The following is a 16,455-nucleotide window of genomic DNA, read 5'->3' on the forward strand; positions in this document are numbered from 1 at the left end:
CCTTTCTCCAGGTTCCCATCCCTTCCTCTGCCTGGAGCAAAGGGCCAAGTGGAAGACACTGAGGCCTTAGGGAATGGCAGGACCACTCAGTGGCAGGAGCCTGGGTCCTTGACTGGCAGCGCCAAATGCAGCGTGGCAGTCCAGAAAGTCCAGCTGGAGACCTAAAGAAGAAATGGCCCTTCTTCACTTTATAAAGCATGGATAGAACTTGTTTACAGTTCAACCATTACCTGCCTAAAATGGACATAATGTGAGACTGTTTTAATGAATTCCTCTCAGGATATTTCTAACCTAATATTCTTTTCTAACAATTATTACCATGGTGGTGGTGGTGTTTTATATTCTTGGAAGTCTTTTTAATGTTATCTTTTGGATAACAGTTTAGTTGGTCAGCAGACCCATCACTCTTCAGACTCTTAAGTCATGTGGAACCAAACAAAACACGGCACCCAGAGCACCACTCAGACCCCACGTCTCTGCCCAGGGCCAGTGCGAGCCCCTCCTGGCACCAAATTAACTGCAGAGAGCAGAGGCCACTCCACCTGGGGTATGTGGCACGGGGAACAGCAGGTGTCCACATTGACCATTCAGTCCACAAGAGAAGGCCAGAGTCCTGAGGGGGCCTTCAGAATGCCCTGCTGCGCTTGGCCCATGCGCTGGGATTTGGGGGCCTCCACTCCCTCAGTTATGACATGGCTGAGATGTAGTTTCAGGCCAAAGAGAAAAGCAAAACTCTCCCTGAAATTCATCTCCAGCAGGCTGGCAGCAGCAGGTCACCAGAGAGAAGGCTGTGTAGCAGGGCATGGCAGGCCACTGGCAGGCCAACAGGCTCCTAGAATAGATTTCCAGACAGCCTAACAAACACCCTTTGATGCCTTCAGCCCAGGTGAGCCCTGAACTGACTTCACAAGTGCACCAGCAATGTAGGATCCAGGTCAGCAAAAGGCGTTCTCTCTGGAGCCTGGGCAGAGCAGGACGCAGTGGGCTGGGGCGGGTGAGGGGAGCTGAGGGGAGCTCTGGATACCAGGAGCCCTGGTGGCTGTAGGAATTGCTGCGCAGCTCTTCTCCCCAGGGCACTCATTCCAGAGGGCGGCACCAAGGGCAGAAGCCTGCCCAGTGACTGTGAAAGGATCTGGGGACCTGGAGCCCCAGGCTAGGGCTGAGCTCAGAGCTGAAAGCTTACCAGGCTACTCCCTGCTGGACCCCCTGTCCAGTCCTCCTTTGCTGTCCTGGGGGATCAAGTGGGAGGTGGGGACCCTGATGCATTACCCAGAGGAGGAGGGGTCCTGGCTCTCCTCTCTACATGACCCAAGGGCACAACTAGCACAAGGCTGAGATGGGGAAAGGACAGACATGGTAGATGGCCTGTCCCAAAAGTCACACACCTCCACCTCTGACCTCAAAGGCCTGAAGGACTGGGAGAAGGGGATCCCACAATCTCCACAGACCATCCAGGATCCTCCTTCCCAGCTCAGAGCAGCACCCTCTTCAGGATGCATTTGCTCACTACCACTGGCCCCACCACCCTTACCACCCCCCTCCCCAGAGCCACATGGCACTCCTTGGAACTGATGGACCCAGCTCAGAAGCCAGACTCTGTCCCACAACCAGCTGTGTGTCCTTAAGTAGACTACCCAGTCTCTCTGAGCCATCTCTTCATGGCCAATGTGGAGACTTTAACACTTGCCTCAAGAGGTAGTGAGCACAGGATGAGATCATGAAATGTCAGAAGAAAAACTCTTCCTCTACCCTCTTATGTGCAGTAACTGGGGTCCTGAGAATTAAACTATCAGAAGACAGATTAGCAAGACAAAAGAGGTTTACATTCTCATATGTACACAGGAGTTAACGAAAAAGTGTGATTCAAGGAGGCAGAATGTGGGGCTTATATACCATCTGAATAGGAGAGGAGGAGGGGGAGAAAGGTACTTATGGGAAAACAAAACACTTGTAGGAAAGATGAAGGACCCTTAGGAGAACTGATGGGAGACATGATCGTTTTGTGGCAATGTCTGTTAGGTGATTTCTTACTCTGTTGCCACCTCCTCAACTTCTCCTCTCTGGTGATAGGAGTCAATCTTCCCTGGTTGTGAAACCCTAAGGGAGAAGATTTATGACTGTTGATTCTTTGGGAGGCTCTCCTTTTAGGAAGATAAGGAGAGTTCAAAGAAAAGACTCTTCACAGTGGTGTGTCCTGGATCTCTTTAGAAGTCTGTAAGATCCTTAGTGCATGGCTGGTATCTGACTGGGGGAATCCTTCCAAGGTGCTGTACCCAGTGTCCCTTTGCCCCGTGCTTGGTACTTGTCCCAATTCCTTACCTCCCACTGAATTTGGCTATCCCATCCCCTGCCACAGCCCTGTTCTGTGCTCTAAGCTCATAAACAAACCTGAAGCCATGTGAAAGGCATGCCAGCTGGCTCCCTGCCCAGTACACATGCTCCTTCACTGGGGCCTTCACATCCTACTCCCTCATTTGCCCATCACCTATTACTATCATTTACTCATTCAACAAACACTCCAGGAAAGGCTTCACCCTGCAAGGCCCTGGGCTGGACTCCAGAGTGGTAGTGATCAGACAGACCATCTCTGTCCTCTAGGAGCTCTGCCCATTGAGACAGGCAGACAGACAAACTCTGGGAGTTCAGAGAACAGCAGGGCTGGCAAACTCTGTGACTTGCTGGAGCCAGGGAAGAGCTGAGTCCACAAAGGGAATGAAGGAGTATGGAAGGGGGGAAGGAAGGGAAATTGACTGGTCTGCCTCCATCCACCTTTCTCCACTCTGGATGTGGTTGGAGCCTGGCCCCTTCCCCTACTCCATATCAGCCTCTCAGATTATCACATATTCCAATAGTTGCTCCTGCCTGATAAGCTCTCTCTAGATAACCCTGTTCCCTTGTAATTGAGTTTAAATATTGATCTGTCCCATCAAGGCAGGTTAATATTCAACCCAACTGAGATCCCAGCCACCCGGCTCCCTTCCCTAGAGTGAAGACACAGTGCAGCTGATGGAGAAGATGACTTTCCTGGGAAGTGTGTGCATATGGGAGCTTGGGCAGTGGGCTGAACAGTCCCGTCTCTTCCCTTGACGGGCTGAGTGCTCCTAGCAGGTCCCAGAACCCTCTCCACGCTGAGCCCTGGCGCCTATGCCTGCAGCACGGAAGCCCCAGCACTGTCTCTTCCCAGTGTGGGACCAGGTGAGGACAGAGGATGGGGTGCTGTACCAAGTGTAAAGGATGCTGGAGGGAAGCCAATTCCATTCCAGTCACTGCACTTGCCCACACTCTTTCCTTCAGCCTCTGCCTTCTAACCCTCAGCTGATTCCCTCAGGCTCCTCAGGTTTGGTCTTTGTGAGTCAGTCCCCTAGGGCCCATCCTGTCTGACACCCTCTGTGGAATCTCTAGCCTAGAGGACAAAGGCCCAGAGTACATGCTCCCCACCCCTACCTCACCCCGCTATTTGGCTTTCTCTGGCCTTCCTTCTATGAGACTAACATAGTCAGTGATGAGAGCCACTGCCACCCAGGACCATCCAGGACTCAGGAGAGGCACTGAGTGTGGCTGCTGCATCTAGCCCAAAGCAAACTGTCGGGTGGAAAGCCGGCAGCCTCCATGTTGACCCCATTCCTTGGGTTCTGGATGACCTTCATGTCAGCTGACCCTAACCTTCTCCAGTCCCCACCCTTTCACCACCCCCCTCTTAGCTCCCACCCAGGTCTGCTTCATGAGTGATCTATCTGCCCACTGGATGCTCCTTTAAGACAGCAAGTTCGTCCAGGCCCATGGAGTTCTCAAAGTGTGGTCCCCCACCGACAAAAAGAACCCACTGGGAACCAGTTAGAAACACACATTCTCAGGCCCCACTTCAAACCGTCTGAATCAGAAACTCTGGGTGTGGAACCAAGCAGTCTGTTGAACAAGACATCCAAGTGAAGCAACCTAAGCGTCCATCAGCAGATGAATGGATAAAAAAGGATGTGGTACATACATACAACAGAATATTACTCATCCATAAAATAGATTGAAATGCTGCCATTGGAGACATGGATGGAGCTAGAGGGTATCATGCTACGTGAAGTAAGTCAGAGAAAAACAAAAACCGTATTATTTGGCTTATATGTGTAATCTACAAAACAAACGAACAGACAAAACAGAAAGACTCATAGTCACAGAGAATACACTGGTGGTTACCATGGAGAGCAGCGTCAGGTGGGCGCAGGAAGGGTGAAATAGATGAAATTAAAAAACTTTAATGAGAATGTTTAGTATCTTCATCTGGGCGATAGCTATATGAGTGTACACATTAAAATTCATGGAGTTGTACACTAAAAAATATATATTAAGTATTTAAAACATAAAAAAGGCCTCCCAGTAATAAAGCAGTCTGAGGACTACAGAACCCCACCCTGCTGCCTAAAAATGGGGCATCATGTGGAATTCATCATGGAACCTTTGTGCCCACATCATGGTGAAGGCTGGAAATGGACCATCGTGCACCACAGCTTTGGCCCTGCCCGAGGGAAGGCAGCTGGGCCCATGGAGCGTGTCAGTGGGGGTGTCCTGGGGGCCTGCCTCACTCTCCTGGCCTGAGGGCCTCTTGCCACTCTCGACCTCAGGTGCCAGGAGGGCCTGCACAGGTGGACCAAGAACTCCTCTGGGCATGTCGTCAGCATCCTTGTGTCCTGCTCACACTGAGTTCCATGGAGGCGAGCCTGCACTAACGATCACACGGCCAACAGCCCACCAGGGAAGGCAGGCAGGATGGGGCTGAGCACCCAGGCTCTCATGCCAGCAGCTCCGGGGCTCGCCAAGCTCCCTTGTTCACCTCTGAGCTTTCGGGCCCACTGCCATCTTGGCACCTTTCAGCTGAAGGACCTGCACTGCGGCACCCAGTGCACTTAGAACGCAAGTGGGAACCACTCCCCAACACCCCGCATGGTCTGCAAAGCTATGTCAGCACTGTCAAAGTCAGGGCACAGCCAGTGAATGGGCCTGGAAGTCACCTTGGCAGGTCAGGACCTGCATTTCTGAAGAAAAGGTGCAGCGAAATAGTTCAAGTATTGTTTTGTGGTTTTGTGAAATTCATTTTGAGTATTGGATTAACACTGAAAACAAAATCATTACTCATCTGACCCCACCTCCTCCATCTACTCCAAACCCCAGTGGTGTCACTTTCCTCTGGATCCTGGAGACCATATGCCATTTCCCACCACAGAGCCCCATCCAGCCACATTTTCATTGGGAATCTTCCCCCATGACCAGGCCTGTGCGCACTGCCTCCACATGCAGTCTTCTGTCTGCCTCACAACCCGCAAGGCAGGTGGCATCCTTACTTCACAGAGGAGACTGAGGTTCAGTAAGAGTTAAGTGACCAGCTCTAAATCATGTGGTTCCAGGGCTCCCATCCCAGGATCTGGTCCCTCTGCCCTGTGTTATACCCTCTGCTCTTCTCCAGGTAAGATTAGGCAAGTTGAAAGGAGAGGGGTACTTCGCTAGAGTGCAATGAGGGGGGCTTTGGGCCGCCGGGCTGGGGAGGAAGAGAGAACGTGGGCAGGAGACACAGGCGAGCAGCAGGCCCAGGCACAGAGCACATTCATCTGATTGGAAGGGATCATGGGGCAGACAAGCTTGAAATTTCGAGTTGTGGTCTGGGAAGGAAGGTTTCTGAGCAGGGCAGGGGCTGGTTTAAGAAGGTAGCTCACGAGACTTCAGCCTTGGCCCTTGGTGACAAGGGTCTGGGGTGGTGGCACTGCCTAAGTGCCTCAGCAGCATTCCACACACCACACCCACTGATCAAGCTGTGAAGACCCCAGGCTTCCCTTCAGGATGGCCTCTAACAAAAACAGAGAAAACAAGTTTTGGTGAGGATGTGGAGAAATCAGAACCCTCTGCACTGCACAGCAGCATTACAACAGTCAAAAGCTGGGCACAACCCATGTCCATGATGAATAAATGAATGCATGGATGCAGCACAATGGAACATGCCACACATGCATGAGCCCTGAGGACAGTATGCCTGGTTAAGTAAGCCCATCACAAAGGACACTTTGTATTTGTGATTCCATCTGTGAGGGCTCTACAGTGGTCAGAGACAAGACCGAATGGTAATCAGGCTGGGGGAGGAGGCATGGGTATCTACTGTTTAAAGGGGACAGGGTTTCAGTTGGGGGAGATGACAAAGTTCTAGAGATGCATGGTGGTGGTGGTTGCACAATGTGAATGTATTGACGCCACTAAACTCTACACTTAAATGTGGTTAAGATGCTAAGTTGCATGTATTTAGCCTCAATTAAAAAATAAATAAACCAGAGCCTGGGCCAAGGGGCTTTCTTACAAATGAGTTTTATTTGCATTCTGACCCAAGCACAGATCCCACAGATTTCTCATCTGCACAATGGTACAGTAACAAGTGCAAAACATGCTTTATTTCAGGTACAAAAATAACGTGGCAGTATGACTTCTGACACCCATCCCCAAACCCGTCACGCCCATGTCACCCATTCAAGGGCACACCATCCCAAGAGAGATTCCCACCACCTTTACAAAAGAGTCACCCAATCTGGTCAAAGTGGGTAAGTTACATTTTAAGAAATAAATCACTTTAAATACATGAGCATTAGAGAATACGGTAACAAGTTTTTACACAGCAAGGGGAAGGCGGAAGGAACGCACAACAATCCCCTTGTCTTCTGTCCTTAACTGAGCCCCACAAACGCTTCCCGACACAGGGTGCACCAAGCCCAGAGCTGGTCTCAGGACAAACACTAGTGGTATATGCAGGAACTCGCCCCACGTGTCTCCAACAGAGTGTAGGACCTGGACCCAGATGCCTGCATTCTCCTCCTGGATCAGCCATTGGTAGCTGTAGGACCCTGGGCCCACATCTGATTTCTCCGTCTTCATTTCCTCACCTGGAGAACTGTGCTATGGTGGCCTCACAGCACTGCAGGGAGAGTCAAAACCACTAGCACAAAGCCTGACCCGGGAGAGGCCAGTCCACATGCTGCCGTTAGTTGGTGTTACTAACAGAGGGTCAGATGCAGGGTCTGGCCATCTGAACATGGGGGGGCAGAGGTGAAGAGCCCAAAAAGTCAGGCCAAGCCATGCGGGTGCAGGACTGCCCCAGCTGGAAGCTGGACCACAGCACATGTGATTCACCTGGTGAGGCTGCCATTTCCCCTCATTCTAGCTTCTCCCAGGGGCAGAACCAGAACCCCTGGCCTGTGAAACTCTCCAAGGGGTCCAGGGAGCAGCGCCTCAATCACCAAGCTGAAACTGCCAATCTGTTCCTCTGTAAGAGGAGGAGCCACAGAACGCATGGGGAGGGATTTGTGGAGCCCCAGAGAAGCAAGGCACCTGCTGGAGGTGAAGGCAAGGCTGCACCCTCACAGGAAGTCCAAGTGGCCTGTTAGGCACTCACCATCCACCATGGTTCATCAACCCGTTAATGCCAACACAGAACCCTTCCCCACACACAGTCTTCTTATGCCCAGAGCTCCAAAGGCCCCCCCACCAGGTCTCCAGGCGCCGAAAGCAGGCAGGACAGGGAGGTGATGGACTTGGACATTCCCACTGAGAAGCTGGAGGACCTGCACAGAAGTGAGACTCAATGGCTGCTCAGCCAATGCTTATTTTGCTTCAAAGCTCAAAACAAAATCTTTTATTATTTAAAAAGGTCGTATTTTCTGAGATTTTCTTTAAAATAATCCAGTAGGAACAGAGAGTAACAGATGGCTATCTCAGTGATGGGCAGAGGTTTTTTGTAAAGAGCTAGACAGTAAGCATTTTTGGCTTTAAGGGCCAAGAGGCAAATCATTATGTCAGTGTAAGAGACAAGTTTCCACAATTTTTGTTGATACAGTTCTTGTAATGCAGGCCTCCTAATGAGAAGACTGAACTTTTGGGGGCATGCCAGCTGACATCCCACTTCACTGGGTCCAAACACAGTGCTCCCTGCCATCAGACAGACACCAAGACCGAGCGGTGAACGGACTTGGCCAGAAGCATGTTGTCCCAGTGGCAGTGGGCATGCTGCCCATGGTGGGAGTGGGGTAAAGGGCACTGGGGCTAATTACAAAGCTCTCTGACAGTCTGAAAACTTCTCAGATAAAATGCTGGCTCCCTGCAGCTCAGCCCCAGGGACCCTCATCATGAACAGCATGAGATAGGCTTGGCCCCTGCCCCCTTGCAGGTGACTGGGTTTGGCTGCCCAGATGGCAGGGCTGCTCAGCCCAGGAAGAGGCAGTGACTACCCCTCCCTGCCTCATCCCATCAGCTGCCCTGCACGGAACAGCAAACCCACCTCCTGGAGCTTCTTGGGCACATGGCCTCTGTTAGGCCCCTACATGGCAAGCAGGGCATGGCAGATCCAGCACTGGGCAATTGGCACAGGAGCCACCACTCAGGACTATCCACAGGGGAGGGAAGGGAGGGAGGAAAGCCCAGGAGAAGCCTATGTGGAGATGTCTGGAGAGCTTGGCAGTGGCTTCACAGAGCTCAAAGGTGCCCCTGGGTGAGTACCACGAAGGAGGCCTGGGGTGGCCTGACTAGCACCTCACTGTCTCCAGGCCCCATCAGTGGCTTCACTGCAACCTTCACGTCTCCAGGCCAAGGACCAACTGAAGACCTCACAGCCTGTCCACATCAGGTGAAGGGAATGGGACAGGGAGGCAACACAGAAGGTGTACAAACATTTCCTACTGGCTAGCTGGCTGACACTGTGACAGAGTATATATGTAATCCTAGGCGTGAATGTGTATACCCGTGTGGAAGACCAACTCCCCAGCCTGGCATGTGGGATCCTTTTCAGATGTCAGCTGCCAGCACTGCTCCCTTCCCCAGGAGCTGTGCACATCCCCCAACCAGGGCAACTTCACCCTACCTAGCTTCATCTACAGAGCCTGAACCAGGAGCATCACACCTAAGATCTAAAGGGAGCAACAGCACATCTAGCTGAGAATATTCATGTCAGACACAGGAGCAAGGAACAGGGATCTGAGCAGGCAGACATGCATCTTCAAGGTAGATTCAGAGCCAGACAGCACCGCGTCAATCTCGTGTTGCCAGGGACACCTGGTGGCCCCTCCAAGGGTGCTGGTGGAGTGGTCAGCTTACCATTACCGAGATGCTGAGCATCCTGCCGAGGCGCATGGCCTGCGGCAGTACATGCACCAGCCTAAGCAGCAGCATTAGCACCACACACAACCAGGTGATGCACACGTGTCACCTGCCACTGAATGACTCTAAGGGAGGGAAAACCAGGATTTACCTCATGATGGGAGCAGCCATGACTCCAGAGGTCTCCTGACCTTATTTTCCAGAGGAGAAGACAGAGACCCACAGGCAGAGTCTCACTCCAGGTGGAGGGTCTGGGGACCGAGGGGCCCTCAATCTTGGTTCTGTCCTTCCAACTCTTTCTGAACCTCAGGATCGGCTAGCATGTGATCTCCCTACCTGTCCTCTGCTTCTCCACCTTCTGAGAGCCTCAGGGTTCCTCTCTCTGCTCCACTGACACCAGCCAAAGAGGTTTTCCATTTTCTTCATCAACTCACTAATGATTTTCAGACCTTCAGCTGCTCAGGCCAGCCCTGAAGCCACTCTAGACTTGGAAACTTGTGCCACGTGCTCTGACGCCCACCCAGCTCCGTCTAGGTTCCCAGGGCCCACTGGGCAGGTCACAGTGAGACATCTGACCTTTGCTCAGGACCCCAAGCAAAGACTTCTAAGCTGCCCACCCTATCCTGCTCTATCCAAAGGCCTACCACCCCTTCCCCCAGCAAATCCTACTGCCCCACCCTACCCCACCACCATCAAAAGCCTCTGTGTCTTTATTGTATAGGCACAACCTGGTAAACATGAAAAGGTTTATCACAACCATGCAAACAGACACTTGCCTGGCAAAGAAATGTGATGGCCTGATAATAAAGAGCTCAGTTTTGAGCTTCTGGTTCAAGGCAATGGCCTGAGCACACAGGTGTATCTTCTTTTCTTCTGGCGATCACTTTTAAAAATTGCTGCTGCCAAGGAGAGGTCACAGCCTAGATATGTGGGTGCAGACAGTTCTGGGAGGGGCTGCCCTGCCCAGCAGGCCCAAACTATGGACTCACAGCTCAGAAGAAAGACAGTGGACTAGGGAAAGAGTTATGGCTTTTCTACACTTCAATAAAAGGAAAAAAAAATAAAGCCTGTACTAGCTCATCTGACTCCTGTGGAAGGAACACACTGTCAAATCAGGCAGCTAAAACATTCTGGTACCAAATTACCATGTGTATTCTTTTTTGGTACTCAAATATTTTCTACTTCTTTCTAAGCTAAGAGATCTCATTATGACCATCAGGAGGAGTTAAGGAAACAGTGGCAGACCCAGAAAATGGAAGACTACTAACAGCAAACTTAAGGTTGGAATTAAGAAATAAAAACATTAGCCTACCACAATTTTAGAATTAAAATTAAGTCTGTCATCACTTGGCCTGGATAGTGGCATTACTTAAGTCTAGTGGCCAATGGACACGTTGAAAGACTGGGGTCAGAAGACCAAAGGTCTGGTGCTGGTTCTGTGTGAACTTGGGCAAGTCGTTCCACTCCACAGGACTAGTCTCCCCAAAGAAGGAAATGACTGGCCTTGATCTTCCAGCAGAACTAATGTGTGGAGCTAGAATATGCACCAACAAAGAGTGCAGAACATCAGAGAGTGGTATGAGCCCATCTCACTGAGACAGGTAAAGGGGGAGATGACAAAAAGAGACTATATAAAGTCAGTTGTAAAAATGGTGGAACCAAACATGGACTGACTTTTTAAAGAAGGTGAGCTTCCCAATGGCAGCCCCATATCCCAGGAAAAAAAGATCCAGTAAGAATCAGGGGCCTTTAGCAAAGGGGCCAAGGCAAGTCCATGGGGATTCCTATGGTCTTTTCAACAGCTGGAGCTGGGCAACTGGGTACCCACAAGCAAAAGGATGAAATTAGACCTCTCCCTCACACAGTATGTAAAAATAAACTCAAAATGAGTCACAGACCACTGGAGAACTACAATTATAAAACTCCCAGGCATCAATCTTCTTGAGTTTGGATTATACAAGGATTTATTAGATATGACACCAAAACCAAAAACACAAGCAACAGAAGAAAAAAATAGGTTTCTTGGACATCATCAAAATTAAAAACTTTTGTGTCTCAAAGGACACAAAAAGAAAGTGACCTGCTGAATAGGAGAGTATTTTTATAAATCATATATCTGATAAAAGACCTGCATCTAGAATATACAAAGAATTCATAAAACTCAATAATAAAAAGACAACCCATTTAAAAATGGGCAAAGGATCTGAAGAGACATTTCTCCAAAGAAGATATACAAATGGCCAATGAGCACATTAAAAGACACTCAACATCATTAGCCATGGGGGAAATGCAAATCAAAATGACAATGAGTTATCACTTCACACCCACTAAAATGCTATAGTCAAAAAGATGGATAATAGCAAGTGCTGGTGAGGATGTGGGGAAACTGGAACCCTCAAACACTACTGACAGCACTGGAAAATGGTACAGTTGTTTTGGATAACAGCCTGGCAGTTCCTCCAAAAGTTAAACATAGATTTACTACATGACATGACCCAGCAATTCCACTCCTTTGTGTATTCCCAAAAGAAATGCAAATATATATCCACACAAAAACTTGTACAAATATGTTCATAGCAGCATTATTCTTAACAGCCAAATGTAGACAACTCAAATATTCATCAACTGATAAAACAAAATGTGGCATTATCCAAAGAATGAAATCTTTGGATTTTTTTCCTATAAAATATGGAAATTTATCTATAAAAAAAGGATTTAAGTCCTGAAACGTTTAACGTGGATGATCCTAGAAAACATTATGCTATATGAAGGAAGCTAGTAACCAGAGACCACAAATTGCGTGATTCCATATACATGAAATGTCCAAAATAGGGAAATACAGATAGAAAGTAGATTCATGGTTGCCTATGGCCTGGGGGGAGCAGGAGAAAGCAGGGGAGTGAATGCTAAGGACTCAGGGTTTCTTTTGAGGGTGATGTTAACACTCTAAAGTTGACTGGGCAAATTCTGCTTATTTACTAAGAACCATACATTGTACCCCGTAAGGGGGTGAACGGATGGTATATGACTTGCATCTCAATAAAGCCACATCAGACCACTGGCTGGCCTCCTCCAAAAGGAAAATGACTCAGGAGCCTGCCCTTATGCTGTAGGAATGCCACACCTGTTGTCCCAACATAATAATGACTACAGCCTATTTCTCTGGTTCATGTGATAAACTGGCATCACTTGTCTACCACCATGTGATAACAAGCAGGTATCGTTGTGCTGCTCTGGGCTCCAGATTCTTCATCTGTAAAGCAAGGTCCATCCAGTTCTGACCGTCTTTGACCCTAGCATTAGATTCCCCAGAAGCCCACCTTACAAGCTGTTCACAGGGCTCACCATACTTTGGGGGATGAACGTAGCTTAGTAAAGGGTTGAAATCTTGGGCCAGTATCCACCACTGGGGCCTGGGAAATATAGATTAAGACAGTCTAATTCCTGAGTTTACCAGTTACTGATATTTCAGCTTCCCCATAGTTAGGCCAAGTAAGTGACCCAACCATTCCAATGCCCTGTGCACACCCACTACAAATGAAAAGGGATGAACATTTAAGTACGGGTCCTTACAAAAAACACAAGGTCCCTAGGAAATGTGGCAAGGGTGGCAGTGCATAACCAAGGTCTTCTCTAAATGGGATTTGGTTAAATCCATCCAAGATGGCCTGCCATCATAGCAGTCAAAGGCAGCTGATGAAGACAAAGGGAATGCTCACTTTCTAGTCCTCATTACTCACGACTGCTTAGGAAATACACCAGGAGAGCTCAAGAGGAATAATTTTGTTCTCATCCCTTTTACACTCATGAGAAAGAACCTGAAGAGTATTTTTATCCTCCCCCACTCCCTCCTGAGACCCACAACGAGGTCCTACCATGCACTGTGGTGTCAACATTGCCAATGCAGAGACAGGAGCCCATTACGGGGCTTTGTGGGAGCACATCCTTAGAAACAAAGTAAAGGTGAGAGACACAGAGGCACAGAATAAACCCTCTCCCATCAGAACAAGAAACACAGATGCTCACAAGATAAGGGTAGCAAACTACCCCCAGTCAGCAACCCTGGCCCTGGAGCCAGTTCCCAGAGCAGGTGAAGGTTCAGGGGTGAGGCAGAGCTTGCTCTAGAGGCAGGAAAAGGGTCAGAAGGAACCAATACTGGTGGCAGTAAGGTTCTCCAGTGAACCAGCCCTAACTAAGGGAGCAAGGGGATTCACAGAAGATGCCCCCACTGTTTGCCTCTTTAGAGTGGCAGCACTGGGAAAAAGAATAAGGCGCTGTTCAAAAGCCGGAGGCCAGGAACAAGGGGGAGGAGACCCAGCAGCTTCCTGTGAGGAAGAGACCGCATCGTAGGTTTCTGCTGGTTGTTGGTCTGTGGTCTTCCTGGACTGGGCAAGGTCCCTCCTAGCCACAGCTTGTCAGGGAAGCTGCAAGCTGCAGCTTACAGTGAGATTTCTACATCCAAGGGGGTCCATGGGGCTGGTAGCCAGAGGCAGCTACATGCTCTTCTTCTGTTCAGAGGCCGCATTTCAGGATGATGTGATAGCCGTCATTGCTCTCGGCTGTAAAAGAAATACACTGGGCATTTTACAAGAAGAAATGCAAGATGCTGTAGCATTTGGGAGTCATGGAAGGCATGATACTAAAGTACCAGCAGAAGCCCTACCACCATGAATATTGGCAGAGACCAACAAAATAAGTCTACATAGGGCAACACATGCTGACAAAAGCAGAGATTTCAACGCATGCCTTCGCATCTGTCTTGTTGAGTATTTTTTGGCAACAGGCCTTTCCACCACACCCCGAGGCCCAACGACTAAAGGACCTATGTGCAAGGAGGCTCTGGACAAACTGGTTCTCTTGGAGTTCTGGCCCCAGGCCTTGAAAGGCAGATCCAGAGAACAGTGGAGAGGAGAGTGGCCTCACCATGGATCAGGCCTATGACCTGGTCAGAGGGCATTCATTCTGGCCCTCCATGCACTCAACTGGCCCCAGCCCCAGGGGATGTCACAGCTGGTCTTTCCTTTCTCCTGGCAAACAATTTCCCAGACACCCTCCTCAGATGGCCCCTTCTCCCCACCTGAAGCCCCAGTGCACTCGGCCTGCAGACCCCACTGCTGGACTCCACGCCTACTCGTCCTGCAGACCTCATTTACGAAGAACGCAAATGCATCTTACTTCTACTCAGCCCTGAGTTCATGGAGAACATGTGAGCTGGCCAGGATTTTCCTTCTGGAAGTGACTGTGGGGCCATCTCACTAGTTCTTACATTTCCAGGCCTGGGTTTCACAGACACTCATGTTCTTTCTGCCCAGAGGATGTTCCTGGTGGGGCTGCTGTGCCAGCAGACCTCGCACACTGGTCCCCACCCCAGGAGGCACGGCCAACATATTTCAGTTAAACCAGGAAAGTGGCAGGTGGGCTTTACCTTTCAAGGTACTGAGGATAAAACAAGATTCATCTTGGAAATTCTGCACCATCTGAAAGGCAAAAGAGAAACTGTGTCCCTTCCACAGAGTTCACATAGGAAAAGCCCCAGAGACATGGAGCCCAGCCACTTGGAGGTGTCAGAAATGACAGTCACTGTGTTTACACAAATGCAGGACAATGGTACTTGAACAATCACTGAGAAAACATACTACAAAATAAATGTACAAAATGATTACAATTTTAAGTAACAAAAATGAACAGAAAGGACAGAAAGAAGCCTGGAAGGGAAATAAGACATTTAACATTTAAAATGGGACTACGTTTTTGTTTGCTTCAGTTCTGCTTCGTAGTTATCAGGTTGTTCAGCCTTTTTAACAGCCACATTACAGGGGCAGAACTATGCACAACAGCCAGGCTCAGTACCTGCTAGCAGGCTCTGCACATGAAAGCCCTGTGAGGACCCAATATAAACCAGACTGCCACTCCCCGCGTCTATAAACGCAGCGATTACTCACCAGCCACCTCTCTGGAGTTCTCGTCCTGATTAACTACCCAATGACCTTGGACAAGTCAACCTTTTTGCTTTCTGTCTCCATGCCCTATCTGTAAAACAGGGCTGTTTCAATGATAAAATAAATATATACAATCAGGAGATAGAGCAATGGCAACTGGTGTGCAGCATCCAGTGCCAGTGGGGCATGACTGTACAGCTGCTTTATGAAACTGTCCACAGGACCCCACGAAGACAGCTGCACGCAGTTCTCCTGCAGGCAGAGGCCCTACGTGAAGTCCTGTAGGTGCACACGCAGAGCACACCTAAGAACGGTCAGAGCAGCACTGTTTGTGAGAGTGGAGACCAGCAACAGCCCCCATGTTAGTCAACAGAAGCATGAACAGACTGACCTACACATGCCATGCAGTTCAGCAGTGGCGATGGCCAGTGGCACACCTCAACATGAGTCAGTCTCAAAAATATAATATGGAATGAGAGAAGAAAGTCACAGAAAAATATACTATTATTCCACTGATGTGCAGTTTTAAAACTGCACAATTAAACAATATAATGAGGAGGAACACGGAAATGATTAACAACCAAATTCAGACCAGCAGGCAGAGTGGAAGGGTGGAATAGGAAGTTAGCCCACAAAAGGGCTTTTAACTTAACTTTGGATTAACCTGAGTGCAGGGATTGGGAACTTTGTTCTCTAAACTGTCCAAGTTTTACATGCTCTTTGCATATTTTTGCTGTATTTCCCAATATAAATGGAAAGATTATTAAAATTATACACATACACACCACACACACACACTAGTCAACAGGACAGCAAAACCCCTTCCCAAATTAAGAAACACAACCCACATTTTATTGCCTGCTCTGGATTACTGCCCCAAATCCTGCAAACCCATCTTACCTGTCAACCCCTGCCCGCCCTGCAAGGCCTAATGAAGCATGAAGTACATTTATTCTATACTGCTGGTCTGCTCCCTCTAAGACTCTTGGCAGCCCAGCCACTTGGGCATGCAAAGCACTAAGCAGAGCCCATGTGGGCTTAATCAGTAACTCCTAGTTTAATTAAGTACCCTTGCACCCCAGGGGCTGGCTCCGCGGCTGGCCAGGCTGCCTCCAGCACTTAAAGCAATTAGGAACCAAAGGTTTCCAATTGATTCGGGGTCAAGAGGCAAGGAGACCTCAGGGAGTAGGGATCGTCTTTTTAGCCGAGGCGGCATTTGAGTTCTGTTCTCTGCTTCACTTGCTTAACTGCCTACTCTTGGGGGCACAGAGCAAGCTGGGAAGGAACTTCCTTCAGGGGTCCATGAAACTGCAAGGGGTCCACATACTCTTGGCTTTTGTCTTTACAAAAGAAATTCATCTGAAATGCAAAGTGACAAGCCTTCAGTGCCACCAAAAGTGCC

The 16,455-nt window shown here is 49.2% G+C and overlaps 1 protein-coding gene across 1 annotated transcript in view; it reads right to left on the minus strand.

Annotated features, from left to right (window-relative positions):
* Positions 1-13,359: 13,359 nt before the first annotated feature.
* TFCP2L1 (transcription factor CP2 like 1) overlaps positions 13,360-16,455 on the minus strand; it is a 51,536-nt gene continuing 48,440 nt past the window's right edge. The window contains exons 14-15 of the mRNA XM_036932161.2: positions 14,540-14,591; positions 13,360-13,673 (exon numbers count right to left, since the gene is read on the minus strand). Of these exons, the coding sequence (XP_036788056.1) occupies positions 13,627-13,673; positions 14,540-14,591 (99 nt within the window). The 3' untranslated portion in view covers positions 13,360-13,626. The remainder of the gene's footprint in view (positions 13,674-14,539; positions 14,592-16,455) is intronic.

Source organism: Manis pentadactyla, chromosome 8 (assembly GCF_030020395.1).
Source record: "Manis pentadactyla isolate mManPen7 chromosome 8, mManPen7.hap1, whole genome shotgun sequence".
In the NCBI taxonomy this organism is placed as follows: domain Eukaryota; kingdom Metazoa; phylum Chordata; class Mammalia; order Pholidota; family Manidae; genus Manis; species Manis pentadactyla.